General features: G+C 45.7%; 1 protein-coding gene across 2 annotated transcripts in view; it reads right to left on the reverse strand.

Moving 5' to 3' along the window:
• The window catches only part of RICTOR (RPTOR independent companion of MTOR complex 2), a 1615046-nt gene that overhangs the window by 1460897 nt on the left and 134667 nt on the right, over window positions 1–19482 (reverse strand). For both annotated transcript variants that reach the window (XM_069627164.1, XM_069627163.1), the window contains exon 7: window positions 18154–18280. In XM_069627164.1, coding sequence (XP_069483265.1) covers window positions 18154–18280 — 127 coding nt within the window. The remainder of the gene's footprint in view (window positions 1–18153; window positions 18281–19482) is intronic.

A 19482-nucleotide genomic window follows, 5' to 3' on the forward strand; every position in this document is an offset into this window, starting at 1 on the left:
TCAAGCTCTTCTTCGGTTCCTTTGTCCAGTGGTCGACTCTGTCTTCCAAGCCAAAAGACTTGTCTTTTATTCAGTTCTCTCCCATTAATTCCAGCCTAGCTGTCACTCACCCAGCAGGGGGACAGCCAGACAGTCAGCCAGTCAATCACCACAGAGTGCATTTGGGTCTCCTATGAGACTAAGCACAGGGAGTTTCGGGCACCTCCCTCACTTCCTGTCTGCCCCAGACACTCTGCAGCCAGAGGCTGGCTTCACTCCTGAATCCGGCCAAAGGTGAAATGAACAAAGAGACCAAAACTGGTTTGGCGCACAGAGAAAATCTCTAGAAGGACCTTAACACAAAGACATGGCGAAAAAAGAAGACCGGGAACCATTTAGTCAAAGATGGCTCTGCGCCATTTTCAAAAAGATGGCTCCCGCTGCGAACAGCTGCAGTAAATGCAAACCATGGAAGTTCAAAACTAAACCACTGCCACCAGCCATTCTGTGAGGAAAGGGTAACATAAAAATGTTACATGAGAAGCTAGACAAAAGGCGATACCAAGTAACCCCTCCAGCAACTGATTGTAAGATTGCGTGTGCTGGGTCTAGAAAGTTACAATGGTAAGTAAAGTCAATTTCACTTTACTGTTCTGGGAAACAGTAGTTCATCCCAGAGAAGGTATTTAAACCTTGAGAAATCTGAAAGACTTCCCTGTGCCACTGCACTGAAGGTGCAGTGTGACACAATGTAAAAGATGATGCCTATGGAGTGTGCCAGACTCCATAACCAAAATGAAACAAACACAGAAAACACATTAAATTGAAAAGTTTAAAGTCCCAAAGTTTAGCAAAAGAGCTGGAGGTCTCTAAGGTGGGAGGAATTGGCACATTTCTGAGAATTCTCCCTAACAATGGTGATCTACCAACACCAATCCACTTGCCTTGGGGTTAAAAGGGGCTTTGTCTAAATTATCAATAACCAGGGACGCGAGGCAGGGCTGCCCGTTAGCTCAGTTGATTTTCACGCTGTGTACGAAGCAGTTTGCAGGCCGATTGAGAGCTAATGGGCGATTGAGGGAGTCTGTGTTGGGGAGACCGTTCATAAGGTGTCCCTTTATGCAGATGATATTTTGCTCACCCTGAGTAACACCCGTTCCACTTTAGCTGAGGTGCTGCAGGAGCTGGTGTACTGTACTGATTTCAGCCCTAAGACCCACTTCCTCCATACTAATAAGGAAGTGGTGCCCACTTGGAAGGGACAGGACAGAAGTGTTAGCTTGCAAAGTGCACACTTCCCCCTAGGGAAACTACACGCAGATGGGCTTCACAATGATTCTGTGGGATATTTTGACCCACTCAGCTATGCTTCACTACATCACTTTGCTACATTGGGGCAAGAAACAGCATAAAATAGCCGCGCTGAGCCCTGTGCACGCGCCAAGATCTCGAAACTGCGTTTGGTCACAACCAGAAAATGGCTGCACTACCCTACCAACCCCATTTCAGGTGGGTTAAAACAGAGTACTCCCTGCAGGAATGTGCCAGTTTGCACTGCAACATTTTAGATGGAGCAAAGGAAAGAAGCAGCATTACCTTGCTGTAAACCCCAAATGCCTCTTTAAAATGTCATCTTTTTAACCTTCAAATTGCTGTTTGGTGATAAATTCATCAATACCTCCTGAACCACTATGAGCAAAAAGGCCTTGCAGTGCCCAGGACCCGTGGGGAGCCCTAAAACCCCAAATGGGAAAGCAGATCTAGGCAGAAACACAACGCAGTTGTTTTTGAAAACGCTGCGGTTTTTCTTTCTGAGTTTCTCAGGCTCAGAGGAGCCTGAGAAACTCAGAAAGAAAAACCTCAGCGTTTTCAAACACAACAGCATTGTGTTTCTGCTTGCCGTGGCTATCACTTTGGGTCTCCGGTGCTCCCCCAGGAGAGCACCGGAGAGCCAAAGTGAAAGCAAAGGCAGGCAGAAACACAACACGGTTGCGTTTACATGCCGCAGTGTTCCTGCCTAAATCTGCTTTCCCATTTGGGGTGCTAGGGCTCCCTGCGGGGAGCCCTAAAGCCCCAAATGGGAAAGCAGATTTAGGCAGAAACACAACGTGGTTGTGTTTGAAAACACTGTGGTTTTTCTTTCTAAGTTTCTCAGGCTCGCTTCAAAAGCAACCGCAAACATAAATACAAGATTTTTAAAGCTGCGGTTTTATTTCTAAGTTTTCCGGGCTCCTCCACCCCGGAAAACTTAGAAAAAAAAAACCGCAGCTAGTGCTTATTTTAAAAAAGAAATAAATAGCACTTACCGAGATGCAGCTGCAGCTTTTCTGCCTGTAGTCTCAGGTCCGCATCCTCCGAGTCCCGGCACCAATGAAGGAAAAGCCACCTAGTGTTAGCTTTTGTTTACTACAGCTGGCTGGCTTTTCCTTCATTAGTGCCGCAAAAGCAAAAGCCAGCACAGGCGGGCAGCCATTTAACAAAATGGATGCGCCCATGTGCTTGCTTTTTCAATTTTTGAGCTTGAATTGCTCAAAATTTTACATAGGGACTTCGAAAAAAAATGACAATCGATTTTGTTTTATATTGCCTATCTATTTTTGAAATACATTTTTTTGGGCAAACCATTCCTTTAACAGGCCCCAGGCTAAGCCAGGTTAGAAAGTCGAGGATTTACTGTCACCCCGAACGATCTGTCGCAAGGGAAGCCAGGTGGGAAACAGTACCTGAAAAATGGGAAGAAAAATAGGAAGAACGCTCCAGTGGGGGCAGTTGTTCCTGGCAGCGGGTGCACGTTGGCGTTTCGTCCAGAGGAAGAGGAGGTCTCGACGTGGAGGAAAGCTGAAGGTTGTTGCACTGCCAGGGAAGAAACTAGCCGCAGAGTTTCCCGGTTACAAGGTACCACCCTTTTCTTCGCAGTAGCGGTAAACCGTGGTATTCCGGTTGCCGGGGTGCTTGGCACGGGCAAGGTGGCCACGAGATGGTCCAGGAAGGCGAAAAGACGGGCAAACTGGTTATCCCCACCAGTCAAAGGAAGAAGACTCTCCGGGCTGGAGATCTCCTCTGTCGTCTGGAAAAGTGTTGAGACGGTTCAGCAGGGCTCCACCGGTGGTGTCGTCGTTGCAGGTCGGCTCGGCTTCTCCCGCCTCGGATTCTTTAGGTCCTGTGTCGACGTCTGAAGTTCCAGTCCCCAAAGCCCTGCTTTTATGCAGAAAACCCCCCATTCATTCAGCCTAGCTGTCACTCAAACATGCTAAGTGGGCCAATCACACAAGAGTGCGACTTGAGTTACCGAGGCAACTCAGTCCAGGGTGGCTAAACCCCCTCTCACACCTCCTGTGGTACCCAGACAGAGTGGCACCACTTTTGCAGGCTTCTGTGGAGAAGCCCGCCAAAAAGTGGAACAAAGGGCTCGACTTGGGTTGGAGTCACAGAAGCGAACACAAACGCCATTTTGGAACCAAGTTTCGGCAAAAAATACCAACCAGTGAATTTATATTAATTTAATAAACCGGCGGTATGTTCGAGGCTATTTTAAAAAGTGGTAGCCTCGAACAATGGGAAAATCCCATAGGAATATATTTGCGGTCGAATATAAAAAGTAGTATCCACTGCCACCAGCCAAAACGCGGTCGGGGAGGACTGGACAGTGCCCCCTCGAACAACAGACCCCAGGGCAATCGAATTGTCCCGACCAGTAGGTCCACAATATGTTTTGTACTGGTTCTGTTCACAATTTGAGACTAGTAAAGCCAATGGTGACTTTACATGCCCTGGGAGACAGTAGTCAGTCCCAGGGTATGGAATCTATGTTTGGGGGTTGCTACGACACCCCTGGGTTACTGCACGGAGGGTGCTGTGTAACCCACATATCAAAAACACATGAAACCCTATGGGGAAAAGGATCCCATAGCCCATAGAACACAAAGTCAAAGGAACACCTCAAATCATGTCTAAGAGTGGGAGGAAAAGAGTCTCACTCTTGGCAGGAGAAAAGAATAAACCCCAAAAATCCAGCAAAGCTGCTGGGGGACTGACTAGGTTTGGGAAATTAGCCTTTACAGATAATTCTCCCTAACATGCACAGCCATGACAAGAGCCTGCCTGGTTTGTACCCTCTGCGTGTGCCTTAGTGGTTTTGGCCCCATAATCAAATTTCGCTAGTCTGGCCTATGCATTGCTGACTCCAATTTCAGCTAGGCCTCAAATTCTAAACAAATCCCAAAAACCCAAGGGAAGCATTTTGATCCATTCTGGCTTGCTACTACTAAACGCAGGCCTTCTGCAAACTCGCCATCCCACTGATCTCCAGTCACCAGTGCAGTCCAGTGCCGTCCAGGTGACCAGAACCGCCCAGCTGACCCTGTTCCGCCAAATTTGCCCAGCTGTCCTTAGTTAGACCCGATCTGTGTGATGACCAGAACCCTCGACGGGCCAAAAATCCTAAATTAAAATGGACTGTAAGTATTAATAGGAAGCATAGAAAATCATAGCATACCTTGCCTTGTCCTATCCCAATCTCTAAACCAACCTATCCTTACCTTAAGAACTTCTAACATTGTCAGAATCCTAATTGCCACCCTGCCTTTGATTCTTTGCACTAGTGCTAAACCTCTTTAAATAATTGTGTCTTGTGAAATCCTAAACCCTCCATCCTCCTTCGGGTAATCGGATTGGGTCCGCCAAGGCAGGCGCGGAGGTGCTGGGGTTGGTTCCGCAGATCAACACTAGAGCTTACTGTGTTTCAATCTGGTAACCTAGCCTGAATGCCCTAGTGTAGAGCATAACTATCCTTATAAAAGTTGATTTGTTTTCTTTTTGGTGCCTTTATTTTCCAAAAACGCCTCTCATTCAACATTGCATAACTCACTCAATATAATAGCTAGAGACTTCATTTCAACTCTGGATTATACCCAAGATCCATAGCTATATCCCAACCCAACCGAACCGCACTCCAAATCAGTGCATTTCACCAGTTTTTCTTAAAAACAGTTTGGTTAAATTTAGGCGGGAATCTGCATTTCTGCTAAGTTTTACACGTGTGATTTCTGTTCTGAACTAATTTCAACCTTCCATTCAGATTTAAAATGTTCACTTTTGCTCATACTATAGCTCATGATTGTTCGCATCTTGTCAATGTTGCTCCCATAGAGATCTGTATTGATATAAGGATTTTTACACACATTGATTGTTTTACACAGCCATTTTCGAATGTCATTTTAAAGTGTAAGATTGCAAACCCGTTTCTCTCTCTTGTTTGGGGAGGGAAGGTTGTATTCAAATTCTGATTTATCATTCCTTATTCCCTGCTGCTTCCTTATCTCTATTTAGAATTGTTTAGTTGTGGGTCGAGGAATTTCGCAGGGGGAAATCCCAACTTAAATGCTATCTTCCGAACAAGCCAAAAGTGTTCTTTTCTCTGATGTTTTATATTTTGTGTTGCTCAAAGTGAATTTAACTGCCCTACATACCTTCTCATCTATTATTGTAACCACCTTGGTGATTGCTGCTCCCTATTAAAAAGTATATGTTTGATTTGAATTTTAAATAAATATTACCTTTACCAACCAGCCTGATTCCTGGTCCACCGGGACCTGGGTTTTTTTGAGAAGGAGTGTGCTATGAGTGGTATATCACTCAGAATATTGAACCTATAGACATAATAAAATAAGCATTTTAGCTGTGCGCTGCATACTAGGCTGAGACCAGGATGTATAGCCTGATTGAAATACTTAACAGGATGCAGTAATACCTTCCTCATCTCCACCCCTTACACTCCTTTACCACAGTCACTTTCCCACTGAGAGAACTAGGATGTCTGACTAAACTGTTATAGAGAGATGGAGGGAGGGCTTTTGGTGGCTATGGGACTAAGCACTAGGAGAATAATAACTGTAGTGAGTAACTTTTAGAAATACTCCTACATCCCGTTCCCCATCCTCCATATCTAGGGGAGAGTAACCAGGCACCAAGGGTGGAAGGCACCAAAACTGCAGAGAATATGTTCCCAAGTATTGCCACACCAAATTCTGAATCGCCTCTGGAGTTGCTATCCAAAGAGTAATGTGTGCAGAATGCTGAAAGAGAATCCTCTATAGCTGCCTTGCACATTGTGGCCCATGTTTGTTGTTGGAAGGCTACTGCTGTGCTTTTCACTCTAGTGAAGTGAGCATGGAGACCTTTAGGTGGGGCTCTGTTTTGTAGCGTGCGAGACAAGAAGTGTTTCAGCAAGCTACTGTTGCTTTAGTCGCCTGTTTGCCCGGATTAGTGCCGCTGAATGTAACAAAAATTATTTGTTTGAGGATTAGGAAAAAATACCGAAAGTAAGATTTCCTTATTCATGCGGAATTCACTTACAATGTTCAGCAAGAACTAGGGATGAGTTCTAAGAACCACTTTGCAGGGCTTCACATTTGCAGGCGCCACTAGCTAGTAGAAATTGACTCTCTGTGAGTTAGAAATGTTATCCTATGTGGATAATTGAGGGGGCGAATGACATGATCTTTGGCTACTATGATATTTTTTATGCACTTTGCATGAAAGTGAGTGTAGTAGGGAACCAATGCCAATAAAGTCTACAGTTCAGTTATTCTGCGCATGCATATTTAATTGCTACAAGAAAGGCAGTTTTCCATATGATATTTTATTTTATTTATATCGCGCCCGTACACAGGTGTTTCAGAGGGCGACCAGGCGAAGAGAGGGGAACAGTGGAGAAGCAAAAACAGCGATCTTACTAGGGCCAGTGACATTGAGAACGCGCAAGTGCGTGAGGAAGGGAAAAGGCGGAAAATGCATGGGGAAGGGAAAAAGGGGGAAGTACAGAGCATAGAGAACAAAATAAATGGAAGTAAATATTGAGTGTGTCAGATAAGTGCAGAAGAAAAGTGGGTGGGGAACTGTATGGGTACAGATACAGGCCCCAGTGCAAGGAGTGGCCCGGAGGCAGTGCGGGAGGATGGCAGGGTGAGCAGGTACCTGGGCCCGAAGGACAGAGGGTGGCCAGGTGCACAGTGCCGAGGGAGAGGGCAGATCAGCAGGGGAGAAGCAGGGCAAAGGCAGAAGCGAAGAGGAAGGTCTTGAGTAGCTTCCAGAACCGGAGATGGTTCTCCTCAAGTTTCAAGGTGGCAGGGAGGCAGTTCCAAAGGGAGGCCCCAGCCGAAGACAGATCTGCCTCCAGCTAGTTGCTTTCAAAAACGACTGACCCTGAGGGGGTTAGAAGTAGAGGAGCGAAGGGCTCGAGAGGGGAGGTATTTACGGAGGGATAGTTGAAGGTATTTTGGACCCAGGCCCCTGAAATCCTTGTGGACAATGCAAAGGGTTTTAAATTCAATCCTTGCATTGACTGGGAGCCAATGAAGGGATTTCACAGCTGGAGAGATACGATCCCAGGGCTTGAGGCAAAGGACAAGTCTTGCAGTCCTGTTCTGGATTAGTTGTAAAGGGCGGAGAGTGGAGACAGGTAGATTTAGAAAGAGGCTGTTACAGTAGTCCAACCTAGAGAGAATCAGAGCTTGTGAGACTGTTAGCTTCTGAGGGAAGGTGAGGAAAGGAAGAGTACCTCTAAGGAGGTGCAGTAAGAAGTTCGACTTTTTAGAGACATCAGAGATGTGTGGGGAGAAGGAAAGTGTGGAGCCAAAGATAACCCCGAGGTTCTTAGCTTTGCAGGTAGGGGCAGGAGGAGGGCCAAGGGTGGCCGGCCAGAGAGTGAGGGGAAAGGATGGAGAGGGTGTACCAATGAGGAGGATCTCAGTCTTGTTGGCATTTAAACAGAGATCATTGGAGGCATACCAATTTTGAATGGCGATGAGACAGATGAGGGAAGGAGAGCGGGTGGCTGAAGTAGAAATAGAAATATAGGCCACGGAAATGAAAAATTGGTTGGTTTTCCTCAGTGGTTTTGCCCTTTCCAGGTAAAACATGACTGCCCTGCACACATCTAATGTGTGTAGACTTCTTTCGACCATGTTAGTGGGGTTCTGGAAGAAAGTGGGCAGTTCTATTGACTGGTTCACGTGGAACTTGGAAATAAATGTAGGTTCAAATCGAGGGTGAATGCGCAGAACCACCTTATCTTTGTGAATAGTAATGAAAGGGTCTAGTACTGAGAGGGCCTGTAGTTCACTATACACTAGGAAGGCTGTCTTATAGGTAAGGTCTTTTAGACTTGCCTTGTGCATAGGCTCAAAGGGGGACCCCATGAGTCTAGTTAGAACCACATTTAAGTCCCATCCCGGAGCTGGGTTTGAAATGGGGGATGAATTCTCTTAACTCCTTCCATGAAAGCCTTGATAACTGGTATTTTCCACCACAACACTTTTTGTTGTGATGTAGTGTAGGCTGAGAGAGCAGCTAAGTGAACCTTTAGTGAATTAAAAACTGGGCCTGAATCTAGTAAGTGGGTCAGGTACAATACAATGCGAGTAGGAGAGCAGTAAATGGGATTGACGCATTACACCAGATAAAGCGTTTTGAATTACTGGAATAGCAGTATCGGGTGTTCCCTGAGGGAGTTGAAGGTTTCAGAACTAAAGGACCTCAGGAGCCAGGCCGCCAAGTTCAGAGTTTGCAGACATGGATGCAGTGTTTCTCCACTGTCCTGAGACAACATGTTGTAGGGGCAGGGCAGTTTCATAGGAGGGGAGAGGGACAACTCCATCCGATGAGAGAACCAGGGAAGGCGGGCCCACATGGGACCACCAATATTAAGGTGACTGGTTCCTGGGGCATCTTGTGCGCAATCTTGTTGAGTAAGGGAGTCGGGAGGGGGGGGAGAGCGTAAACAAATTTTCCTGACCATGTTATCCAGAGCCTGTTCCCCTTGAGTGGTTCTGTGGGTACCTGGAGGCGTAATTTTGGCATTGAGCGTTCTCCAGAGTTGCCAACAAGTCCATCTCTGGGAAGCCCCATTCTGCGAAAACATTGGAGACGATATCTTCGTGTAGTCGCCATTCGTACTCTACGGGCAGTGGGAAATCTCTGCTGAGCATGTCTGCCAGAAGATTGAGTTCCCCTGGAACGTGTTGGGACAACAGGAACATCTTGTGTTTGAGAGCCCATATCCAAATGTTTTGGGACAGCTTGGATAGCCCTGGAAAGTGTATGCCCCCTGGTTTGTACAGGTAGTACATGGCTGTGGTGCTGTCTGTCAAGATTAGGACTGCCTTCCCCTGTAACTGTATCTGAAAGGCTTTCAGTGCTTTGAATACCGCTAATAGCTCCAACAGATTTATGTGGTTGGACACCACTTGTGGGGACCACATGCTGTGCACCGTCTGCTGAAGCAGGTGAGCCCGCCCGCCCCACCCTGTGAGAAATGCGTCGGTCGTGAGAGTGGCTTCTACTGCGGGGGTGGTGAAGGTTTTCACCTTCAAGAGGTTTTCCCTCGACCACCACTGCAGAGAGTGAACGAGGGCTGGCGAGACAACTACCAGATCTTCCCATTGTCAGCTGGCCTGACACCACTGGCTGTTGAGCTACTCTTGCATGGGACGCATGCGCAGACGTGCGTGAGGAAGTAAATGCAGGACGCCATCATTACTCACAGCCGCATGGCCTTGCGTACCGTCACTTCCCGACTCACTACATACTGAGGGATCTGAAACAGCATATTTTGAACCCTCTCTGGAGGGGAAGGCAAAGCAGTCTTTTGTCCGAATTCGAGGCCCTAGAAACTGTGACTTGAATGGGGTCTAGGCTGGATTTCTTCTCGTTGGTGGAGAATCCCAGACTGAATACGAGGTCTATTGTCTTCTGAGTGTTCAATAGGCATGTTTAGTAGGACTCCCCTGTTATGAGCCAGTCGTCGATAAGGGTAAACCGGGAGGGATAGTCTGCACATGTGTGCTGCCGCTACTGCCAGTACCTTTGTAAACCCCCTCGATGCCGAGGCAATGCCAAAGGGGAGTACTTTGAACTGATAGTGCTCGTCTTCTATCATGAACCTTCAGTATTTTCTGTGTGCTGGCAACATTGAAATATTAAAAGTATGCATCTTTCATGTCCAGTGTTCCCTGTTTCAACAGCGGGATTACTTCCTGTAAAGTGACCCTACGAAACTTTTGAGGTTTGACAAACATGTTCGTTGGGTGCAAATCTAGTACATGGCGCATGTTGAGATCCTTTAGGGTACAAGGAAGTACACTTAATAAATCCCCTCGTTTACATGTATTATAGGGACTTCTATGGTGTCCTTTCCTAGAAGGGTCTGCACCTGTTGCAGTAGGATTTGCAGGTGGTTAGGCGTCTTGATATTGGCAGTCTGAATTGAGGTGGTCGGGCAAATTCTATGCAGTACCCATGGGCGACCGTCTTGAGTACCCACTGGTTTACTGTTATCCCTTCCCATGCAGTAAGGAAAGATGTTAAACGCCCCCCACCAGGATTGCATGGGAGGAGACCTGGATCTGCAGGTCATTTCTGACCAGAGGCCGGAGCGCCTCTGGGGGTGGAACTTCGTCCTCTACCTTTCCCACGCTGCTGTCCTCTTGGTGGATAAGTGGTGGAGGTATTAGACCCTTGTCCCGAATTCAAGTTGTTTCCTGAATTATACTGGTTCTGGGAAAAACAAGACTACCCACGAAAGGACCGGGGGGAGCCGCTTCCACTCTGGGGAGAGGGTTTCTGGGTAATCTGTTGAAGGGACTTGGGCGTTTCATGTTCTTTCTTAGCTGTTTCATGAGCATCGTCCACTGCCTTGCCAAACAGGTTGGTCTCCTCAACGGATTTGTTCATCAGTGCTGCTTGGGTCTCTAGTTTGAAACCGGAGTTCCTCAGACATGCATGTCTCTTGAGCAAGCTACGTTGTGCCAGGGTTTTCCCCGCTGTCTGGGCAGCGTCCAGAGTGTTTTTGAGGACATCCTGGTTCACCTGCTTGCCTTCGGAAACAATGGCAAGCAACTTTGTCCTCGTAGGTTCTGGCACTTAGAAGGTTCCATTGGACGTATGCATAGCTGGCCAATAGCCTGGTGTTATTGGCTATACGGGTGGTGAACGCAGCAGCCGTTGTTACCCTTTTTCCAAGAGCATAAAGCCTCTTGGAGTCCTTATCGGGGGGTACCTCTCCTGTAGACAGGGGAACACCAGCCCGTTTTCTAGTAGTGGTAAACACTAATGAATCTGGAGTGGCATGACCCTTGATGTAGGCAGGGTCGGTTGGAGAAGGCCGAAACAGCTTCTCCACCTTAGGGTTCAACGCCCTGGTCTGGGCCGCCATCAACAAAGAAGGTGCCAATCTCCTCTTGATTGAATTCAACAAGGGGATGGCCTGGCTGGCCGGAGGTTTTTCTTTGAGTATATCCTCCATGAAATCAGTATCTGATAAGGCCTCTTGAATAGCGATCTGAAAATGGTCAGCCGCCTTCTTCAAGATGGCACTGAACGCCATCTGGTCGTCCACTGGGGAGGCTTGCTGAGCCAGAGTGGAGGAGGGAGGAGGGGTGGGGAAATCTATGCACAGGACATCGGGGATCTGGGTGGGAGTTGGGGATGTCCAGGGTTGAGCATCAACCTGACGGCTGTCCTTCCAATTGTCCATAAGACCTGTATGATCATCCACATTGTAGCTTTCCAGAAAGGTGCCATCTTCATCCTGATCATAACATCCTCATCTGTGAGGACACAAGTAAACTCCTCATAGGGATCTTTCAAGGTCCTTTGAAACACTGATACAGGAGTAGAAGGAAAATCCTCGAGTTCTCTTGGGAGCAAGGGCCTCAGAATAAGATACATTTTTCTAATCTGTGCATACATCACTCAAATGTCTCCCTGGTCCAATCTTCTTCCCTGTGATGTCAAGATCTTTCCCCTAAGGTGCCTTACAAAGGTAGTCCTGGCGGTGTTCAAGGTGCAGTGGCATGTCCCTCGACACGTCTCTGCCGTTCTTGGTGCTTCGCTGCCTCCTTTGACCACTCCTTCAGTCTAACAGCTGAAGTAATCCTTTTGATGCTATCAGCAACTGTCAGAGAATCCAGGCGGTCTACCGGCTGAACCGGGGGCCGAGCTGTGGATTTCCACACCACCGGGACAATCGGAGGATGAGCCTTGGATTTTGACGCCACCGGATGAACCGGGGGGTTAATCGGGGGCAGAGCGGTGGTTTTTGCCATCACCCAGGCCTCAAGCAATGTCTGTGTCCTCCTGGAGCGCCTCGACGTCCGTGTGTCTTTTAGTGTTGGCACCCTTTACTTTGGAATGCCCAGTCGCAGGACGTGACTGCGGTTGCGGGGAAGGCTGCCGATCAAAGGATCCGATCGAAGATTTTGACGGTTCCGTTGGCACTTTGGTACGCTTTGACAGTGCAGCTGAAGCAGAACCTTGGGTTGTGTGTTTGGTGTTATGATGGTGTGTGCCCCGGTCGCCGGGTGTTTTCCCCATAGCGTGACTCACGTCAGGCCTGGTGGAGTCGGGGACGGGTGTCGTGGACCAAGAGCAGTCCGCAGTTGGGTCAATGGTTTCCGACACAGATGCCTGGTCATCGCTAGTTCCCCCCATCACTTTCGGCGGTTGCAACTGCGGGGGAAGAACATTCGGCCTGCGTCATCCTGTAGGCCGCCCACTGCTTTAAGCTGTGCTCCTTAAGTGTTTTAGGGCGCAGGAGTCTACAGGCCGCGCAACTCACTTCGTTGTGGTCGAGGGGCAGACAATTGTTGCACCGAGCGTGCTCGTCCTTCCAAGGATATTTGGCACTGCACGAGGGACAAAATCTAAATGGCATCTTTTCCATAGCAAAAGACAATTAGAGCAATTACAAACTCCAGAGAGCAGAGAGGGTGAAGGAGAAAAGGCATACTTGTAAAGCATGTCCACCCAGACACCACTCTCCCTACTGTGTAGGCCAGCTAGCAGACCCGGCCACGTGGACATCAGTGCCGCCGGGACCAACAGGTGTCGAAAGTCCGTAGCAGTCTTCTGCGTTGTTTCGCAGGACTTAACAGTTGAAGTGACTTAACGGGAATAACGACAAAGTCGATAATGACAATAACGCTAACTCTATGTAAGAGCTCTGCATTAGGCAACCAGTAATCTGGGCGGAAAAAACAATCGGCGCGTGAGGGATTTTGGGTACACTACACATCACGGTAGGGATTGTTTTACAGACACGCCTATGCCGACGTCCCCTTTCGATCCTCGAAAGACAAGATGCAATACTCTGCGGTTACCACTGTATGTCGGACCATATGCACAGCATGCGATTCTAAGCAGATTAACAAGCATCAGAAACAATAATTTTTTTAGGCCTTTGAAATACACACTTCGCAATGAAACCTCTAGGTAAGTATTGTCACACAACTACTAGTAGATACATGCATACATCCACCCTTGGGGGTTCTAGAGAGAACCCCTACACTTTACCTAAGTAACAGTTGAGCAGCAGTTAGATTTATGAGCAATACTTTCAATAACTATTTGGTAAAGTCTGTGAAAAGATATACAGGTGATTCAAAACCAGCGCAATACAGTTAATCAGGTTTATAAAAACACAGCAGAAACCATAAGAGCAACCCTAGAGTTAATATCCTAACACTTAAGTCCAGTCATGAGATGTAATGAGGCCTAGTGTCATCAGTTCTACCAGTTACACTGAGTTTACTAATTGAGGGACATAGGTTTAGTCACCCCAATTTTCCCTGGGTCATCCAGACGTGACCCCTTGCTCACTGTGCTCAGAGCGACACAGCTCCACCTCATTGATGAGGCCCAACACGACTAAAACACGTGTATGGGGTTGCTGTTGGTACTCTTGTTCAGAAGAGAATTGCCATATCATTTTGGTGCTGGACTGTAAAGAATGATGCAAAAACGTTGTTGTTCTGAAGATACGGGACCATAGATTTGACACCTAAGTTGTGGACGCCATTTTTTATTCCAAGATGGCGGTCGCAATGACCCATGCTATTTTACAGCATGTGGTCCAGTTTCTGGCAGCCACAAGTTGATGCTGCTGTGAAGAGTATACAGCGTGTAAAATAGAGAGCAACGGATACAACAAACTGCCTAGGTAAGCGCACGAACGTTCGCGCTAAAAATAATAAGCACCTCTATGATGCCAATGGATCACATTGCTAGTCTAAGGTAACTAAATCGAAGTATCTATATTTACAGATTGGACAACGTGAGAGCAAGTTTTGTCTCACTTGCAGGTATTCATTCATTTATTCTTTTACAATTGGCCTGGTTCTGCAATGATTAGTTTTAAAATACCCGTAAAAACACATTCGGTCTTGAACTGAAACAACAAAGGTTGAAGCAAAAATATGCCTGGGGTTTCAATTGACTGGTCTCATGATAAAGATTGATGAACAACAATGTTGGTTTATACTGTTGGTGTTTCTAAAAATAGACAGAGGGCTGTCCTCTACAATGATGTGATTGACTAATGAATGCAAAAAACCTGTGCGTAACGAAATAAATTGTGTTAGGAAACCATTGCTAATATGCGCACTCACAGCTTATTCATTGTTTCAGTTTCGACGACTGTGAGGATCCACAGTTTGGGCAATTGAAAATCGCCCCCAATCTTACTCTACTTGAGGCCACACATGTCTGTTAAGCAATAAACAGGTTAGTGGAAACTGTTGCATGTGCACACCAATAGAGATACAACATTCCCTTTTTGGTTTTTACTACATTACCAATACAGTTTCTCGTTTTGGTTTTTAGATTGTCATAAGTGAAGGCCATCAACTAATGAGCCACCTTTCGATGCCCATGTCCTGGTGTCATCATACAACGTCCTGAAGACGGGTCCAACACACATCTTATAGCATATTAATTTGGCTATAGACCGTCCTTTTAATCATTGCTGCTAGGACCCAGAAACACATTTCTCTGGGTCAACGAAGTCAAGGACAAGTTCACTACGAGCTGAGGATATATGAAATAGGAATATGTTCATCTCACATCCTTACTAACCTCATGACATCGTAAAAACATGATGGTTGTGTTTAGTTTAAAGAAATGGCTTTCACTGAATGTTTTTTATGTGATGTGATATGTAAACAATGCATTTTGTCTTTTTTAGCAAACTTTTTTTCAGTGTTCTGTATTTATAAATTAAAATATGTTTATCTCAATTTTTTCTGTCTGCAAAAATTGTTTGATATGAAAGATAGCACGTTTTGCAACTAGACACACCTATTAAGTGTGTAGGCGGGTAGCTGTTTTTGTGGCTTTTTCTATATATATTGTTAAAACCCTGTCATCTTCAGATAAGTTGCTCAGCTGATAAATTTTTCAATGAGTAGTATAATTGAACCATGTTTGTGTCCTGGTAAAAATGGGTATATTCTGTTCCTTTGTACTGCTAGTAAGAGCATAATCGACAAATAAGTGGCATGCATTCCCAACTTTTTCATGGACAGCTTTTTGTACACGTAAGGTTTGTGTTTGATGCCACCATATAATGACACCTTATAATGTTCTCCAGATTGATAAAAAAGTGCACCGGATCTCTTGTGTAAAGTGTTGCATTTATTTATGTTCACTTGGTAAAATTAAGGATCGCATCACAGTGTTTGGAGAGTACTGGTCTCTGAAGTTGCTGCGTGGCACAAGGGGGCAAGTAACTGGTGTGGTGACACGCATCACCTTGGAGGCAGCTAAGGTGGCAGTTGGAGGCGCAGAGCTGTGTACGTCTCTGTTTTCAAAGCCATTGTGATGACGTCAGCTGGCTTGCTGAAGGAGCTGGTGATTGTTTGGAATGCTCTAGCTGGCCTCATTCCGTGGTCCGTGATGCTGGCGAAGCTCATTGCCTGACTGAGCAACGCTTCAAGTGATCGAAAGAGCAAGGCACCTTATTAAACGTGCCTGTGTGAGCAGAAAGCAAAGCTATGTGTCTACATTGTTTATTCGAGTAACCTTGAGTGTAAGTGGTTATTTGAATACTTGTTACTGTGAATCTCTAACTCCCCTACAGCTCACATTGACCCCTCTTGAGATAAGCCTGGCTGCTCAACATGCTACCAAAACAAATGGTGTAGTACAAGCTTATACCAAAGGTTGGGTTTCCTATACCTGTAGTCAGAGTTGTTTGTGGTGTTCCCAGAGGGTACTGCATACAAACTAGCCACAGAAGTCAGAAGGGACTGTGGGTCCTGTAGCATCCATGGAGTCACCATGTAGTTCTCACGGCTGGAAGCTGTGGGAGACTGTACTATACAGGTACGCTGCGCAGATACAAAGATTCCCTGGGAACTGTTTATGTAGCTCATGGAGGGATGCAGCAACAGTGAGTGCCACCAGACATTTTATGAGAAGAACAAGCGTGGTGTGGTAAGCCTTCATGTAAATGTTGTGGTTATTTTAATATGACGCTCGGGGCAAGACCTTCACAGAGTTAATGATGGCAGCATGTTTTATTGTCGCTATGCTGGTTTTTGAAATCAAGAGAGTTTCTGCTTAGTCAGCTGCCCTCATTTGTATTACTGTTATGTAACAGGCTGATGTTTAAAGCTGCATTCTTAGTGCATGTCAGCTTCCATTATAAGGCGGCTGATTTTAGGTATAGTGTTATATGGGTGTGATGACATTTGTGAGCAGGACAAGCACAGAGTGAATTAGAGTTTGGCTGTGATAGTCAATACTAGTGATAATTCTTTTGGAGGCTTCTCAGTGTCTAAATTGCCCTTGCAACATTTACTTAGTCTTAATAGGTGGTGAAAGATGATTACATGTTTAGTCTAACTGGTTGAGGATTTTCAGAGTATTTAGGTACTCTTTGAAGAAGGCTACATGGACTGTAGAGTTCATATGTATAAGCAGCCGTGCTAATGTTTAGGAACACTGATATGAAATGTTATGCATTCAAAACATGTTTTGAGGTGTGTTGATTGCACATGTTTGAATGTTAAGCATGTTTGAAGTTTCAACCATCCGGTGATGTGTGCAGCAGATAGTTGGATGGTTTTTGTTGCCAGTGTGGGCGAGTGTGGTTAAATATTAGTTTGTGGTGGGGCATTTGGTTATATCATTATTTGTGTTGTGAGGATAGGTGTTGGGAGTGTGTAGCCCATTGATGTGGTATAGTCATGTGGTGTGCATGTCTAAATCGACTTAAAGCATGGGTTGTGCTGGGGTGTGCTGGTCCCACAGAGGGAAAAGACAGGGATTATCTTACTATTCTTGGGTAGTTCATCCAAGAAAATTGATTTAAACATTGAGAGAAGTCCAAGGGACTGCTCAGTGGCACTGCACCTAAGGTGCTGTGTGTCAGTATACAAAAGCAGATGCCTGTGGAGTTTGTTGGACTCCATAAAACTGTAAAACACAAATTCTAGTCAGGAAAAAAACAGAGCGGTGAGAAAAAGGTCCCACTCAGATGGAAAAAGTCACCAGCCCCAAGTCCAGCAAAAGATTTGGGGGGTCTCTAAAGTTGAAGGGAATTACCACAGAAATTAAAATTCTCCCTAACAAGGATGCCTAATAAGAAATTAGTGAATTTGTCCTGGGATATTTTCACAAAGGAAAAATGTTCACTTCTGCTCAACGACCCTATGAGGAATCTTGAGCTGGAGTGGTTCCCATTCATAATGAAACTTTTGAGCAGAGATGTGAAGGTGCATGATCAGGTAGCCCATGAGGAGTCAAGACCTGGAGTTAATGAGAAAGGGAGACGTGAAGAATCTAGCCACGATTGATTGTTCATTGGAAGACCTTGCAAATGGGTGTTTATAAGGGACTGGTTCCCGGGATGGGGGGGGTTGGGGATGGGGGGAATGGAGATAAATTCAATTATAATTGGATATTTATAACTCGCTTAATACCCAGAGGTTTCTTAGCACAGACCCGGGGATCGAACCTGTGTTTCTCTGCGTCGTCTTGCTTCCAAGGTGATTGTGTTGCACTTGAGCTATCCTCCAGGTACCAAATGTACTTCGGTCATTTGTGACAGGGAAGATGTGGGCTTAGAGGTGGATGAGATAGAGAGTGTATATACGGTTTGTGGATGTGTCCTCCAATAGTCTGTGTCAGGGCTATGTGACCAAGAATATTGATGAAAGTGAATCTCTAGTTGTGTTAAAGTACTGGTTGAAATCAATAAAATATGATTTTTAAAAAAAAGTACACCAGGAGTACGTTCCTGAGTGCATCACAAACTGCTTCCAACTATTGTAATCACCCTATAGAAAGTAAAGGTTAGAGCAAAATCCCCTGTCTAATTTAAATACAATTGCTTACCTAGCTCACAGATGACAGCAATGCATGCTCTAACCATACGATCTCCCTCCTGAAGGCCATCATTTCCAACAGCAATCAACGAATTGGCAATAGAGCTAGGGAACAGAGAGGCATTCACCGAAATAATCTGAAAAAGACACAATGAACCAGTTACACATATTTCACTAAACAGTCAAACATAAAATGCTGAATAATTTAGTTGGCGGCTAATAAGAGGGGGGCATTCAGGTATGGGATCTTGAAAAGGATGGCACGATTAAAAATCAGTGCCAAGTTCCAATTTTTTCCTGGTGAGTTATGCTAAGAAATACCAGGTTGCAAGCTACTAAACAGTGAAAAAGTCAAATGTTGATACCTGTTGCATCATACATGCCAAACATTACTTATCCAGTATTCGTCTTCTGTGGCTTGTATCTGCGTAGAATCACATGCGTTGTAAAGGGCGCTGTGTAGTATTACTTCTTGTTTTTGAAATTTGAAAAAGGGGGCGACAACAGGCATGTGTTTACCTGTCAAACTATCCCCATTCTAGGGTACAGGTACCCACGATTCCTTATGGACCACATCCTCAGATTGATATATTTTTTTTTACATGACAAGTGTTAAGTAATTGGATGTAGAGCTAGATTTCTAGAATCTGGCATGGTGGTCACATTTTAGGAGGCCACCCTAGTTATAATGCAACTCAGAGGTTAACCAAAACCCAATCAAGGTAGCATAGCATAGGAGGGGAGCCAAGGGTATTCTCAGGAAAGTGAGAGTGAGGTCCGGGGTCCATTATATGTACACACAGTCAAGAACACAATAATTCAATTTAGACATGCAAGTACAAAAATATTGCATTTATTGCAGGCCAAAAACACACTAGGTAATGAAACAAGCAGGTGATCATATTACACAACACTCAATTATAAAACATATATACAGCCGCCATAGGTTCTTCTAGATGCATTCAATAACATATTCAACAAAAGAAGGTAAGTATGATGAAATAGGATGGAACCAGGTCACAAGTCCACTGGGGGTGGGGTGGGTAGTCGCAGGAGCTACATGTTACCGCCGTTAGTTCCAGTGAAAGATGCTCAGGAGCAGTGGGTGCAAGGATTCTTCTGGTCCGTTCCAGGAGTAGAGTACAACCCATTGCGAGGAAGAACTGCAGGACATTTCACCTGACTTGGAAAGGCGAGTTCCAGTGACGGCCACCGCACACAGACAACAAGTGTCCTTCCAGTCGTGATTGAAGAGCATCTCCCAGAGCAGTATCCCTTGAAGCTGGGAGGCTGAATTTCACCAGGAAGGCGACTTGTACCACAAGCTGGCAACTACCGA

The sequence above is a fragment of the Ambystoma mexicanum genome, chromosome 6p, assembly GCF_040938575.1.
Source record: "Ambystoma mexicanum isolate Mex_15411 chromosome 6p, UKY_AmexF1_1, whole genome shotgun sequence".
NCBI lineage: Eukaryota > Metazoa > Chordata > Amphibia > Caudata > Ambystomatidae > Ambystoma > Ambystoma mexicanum.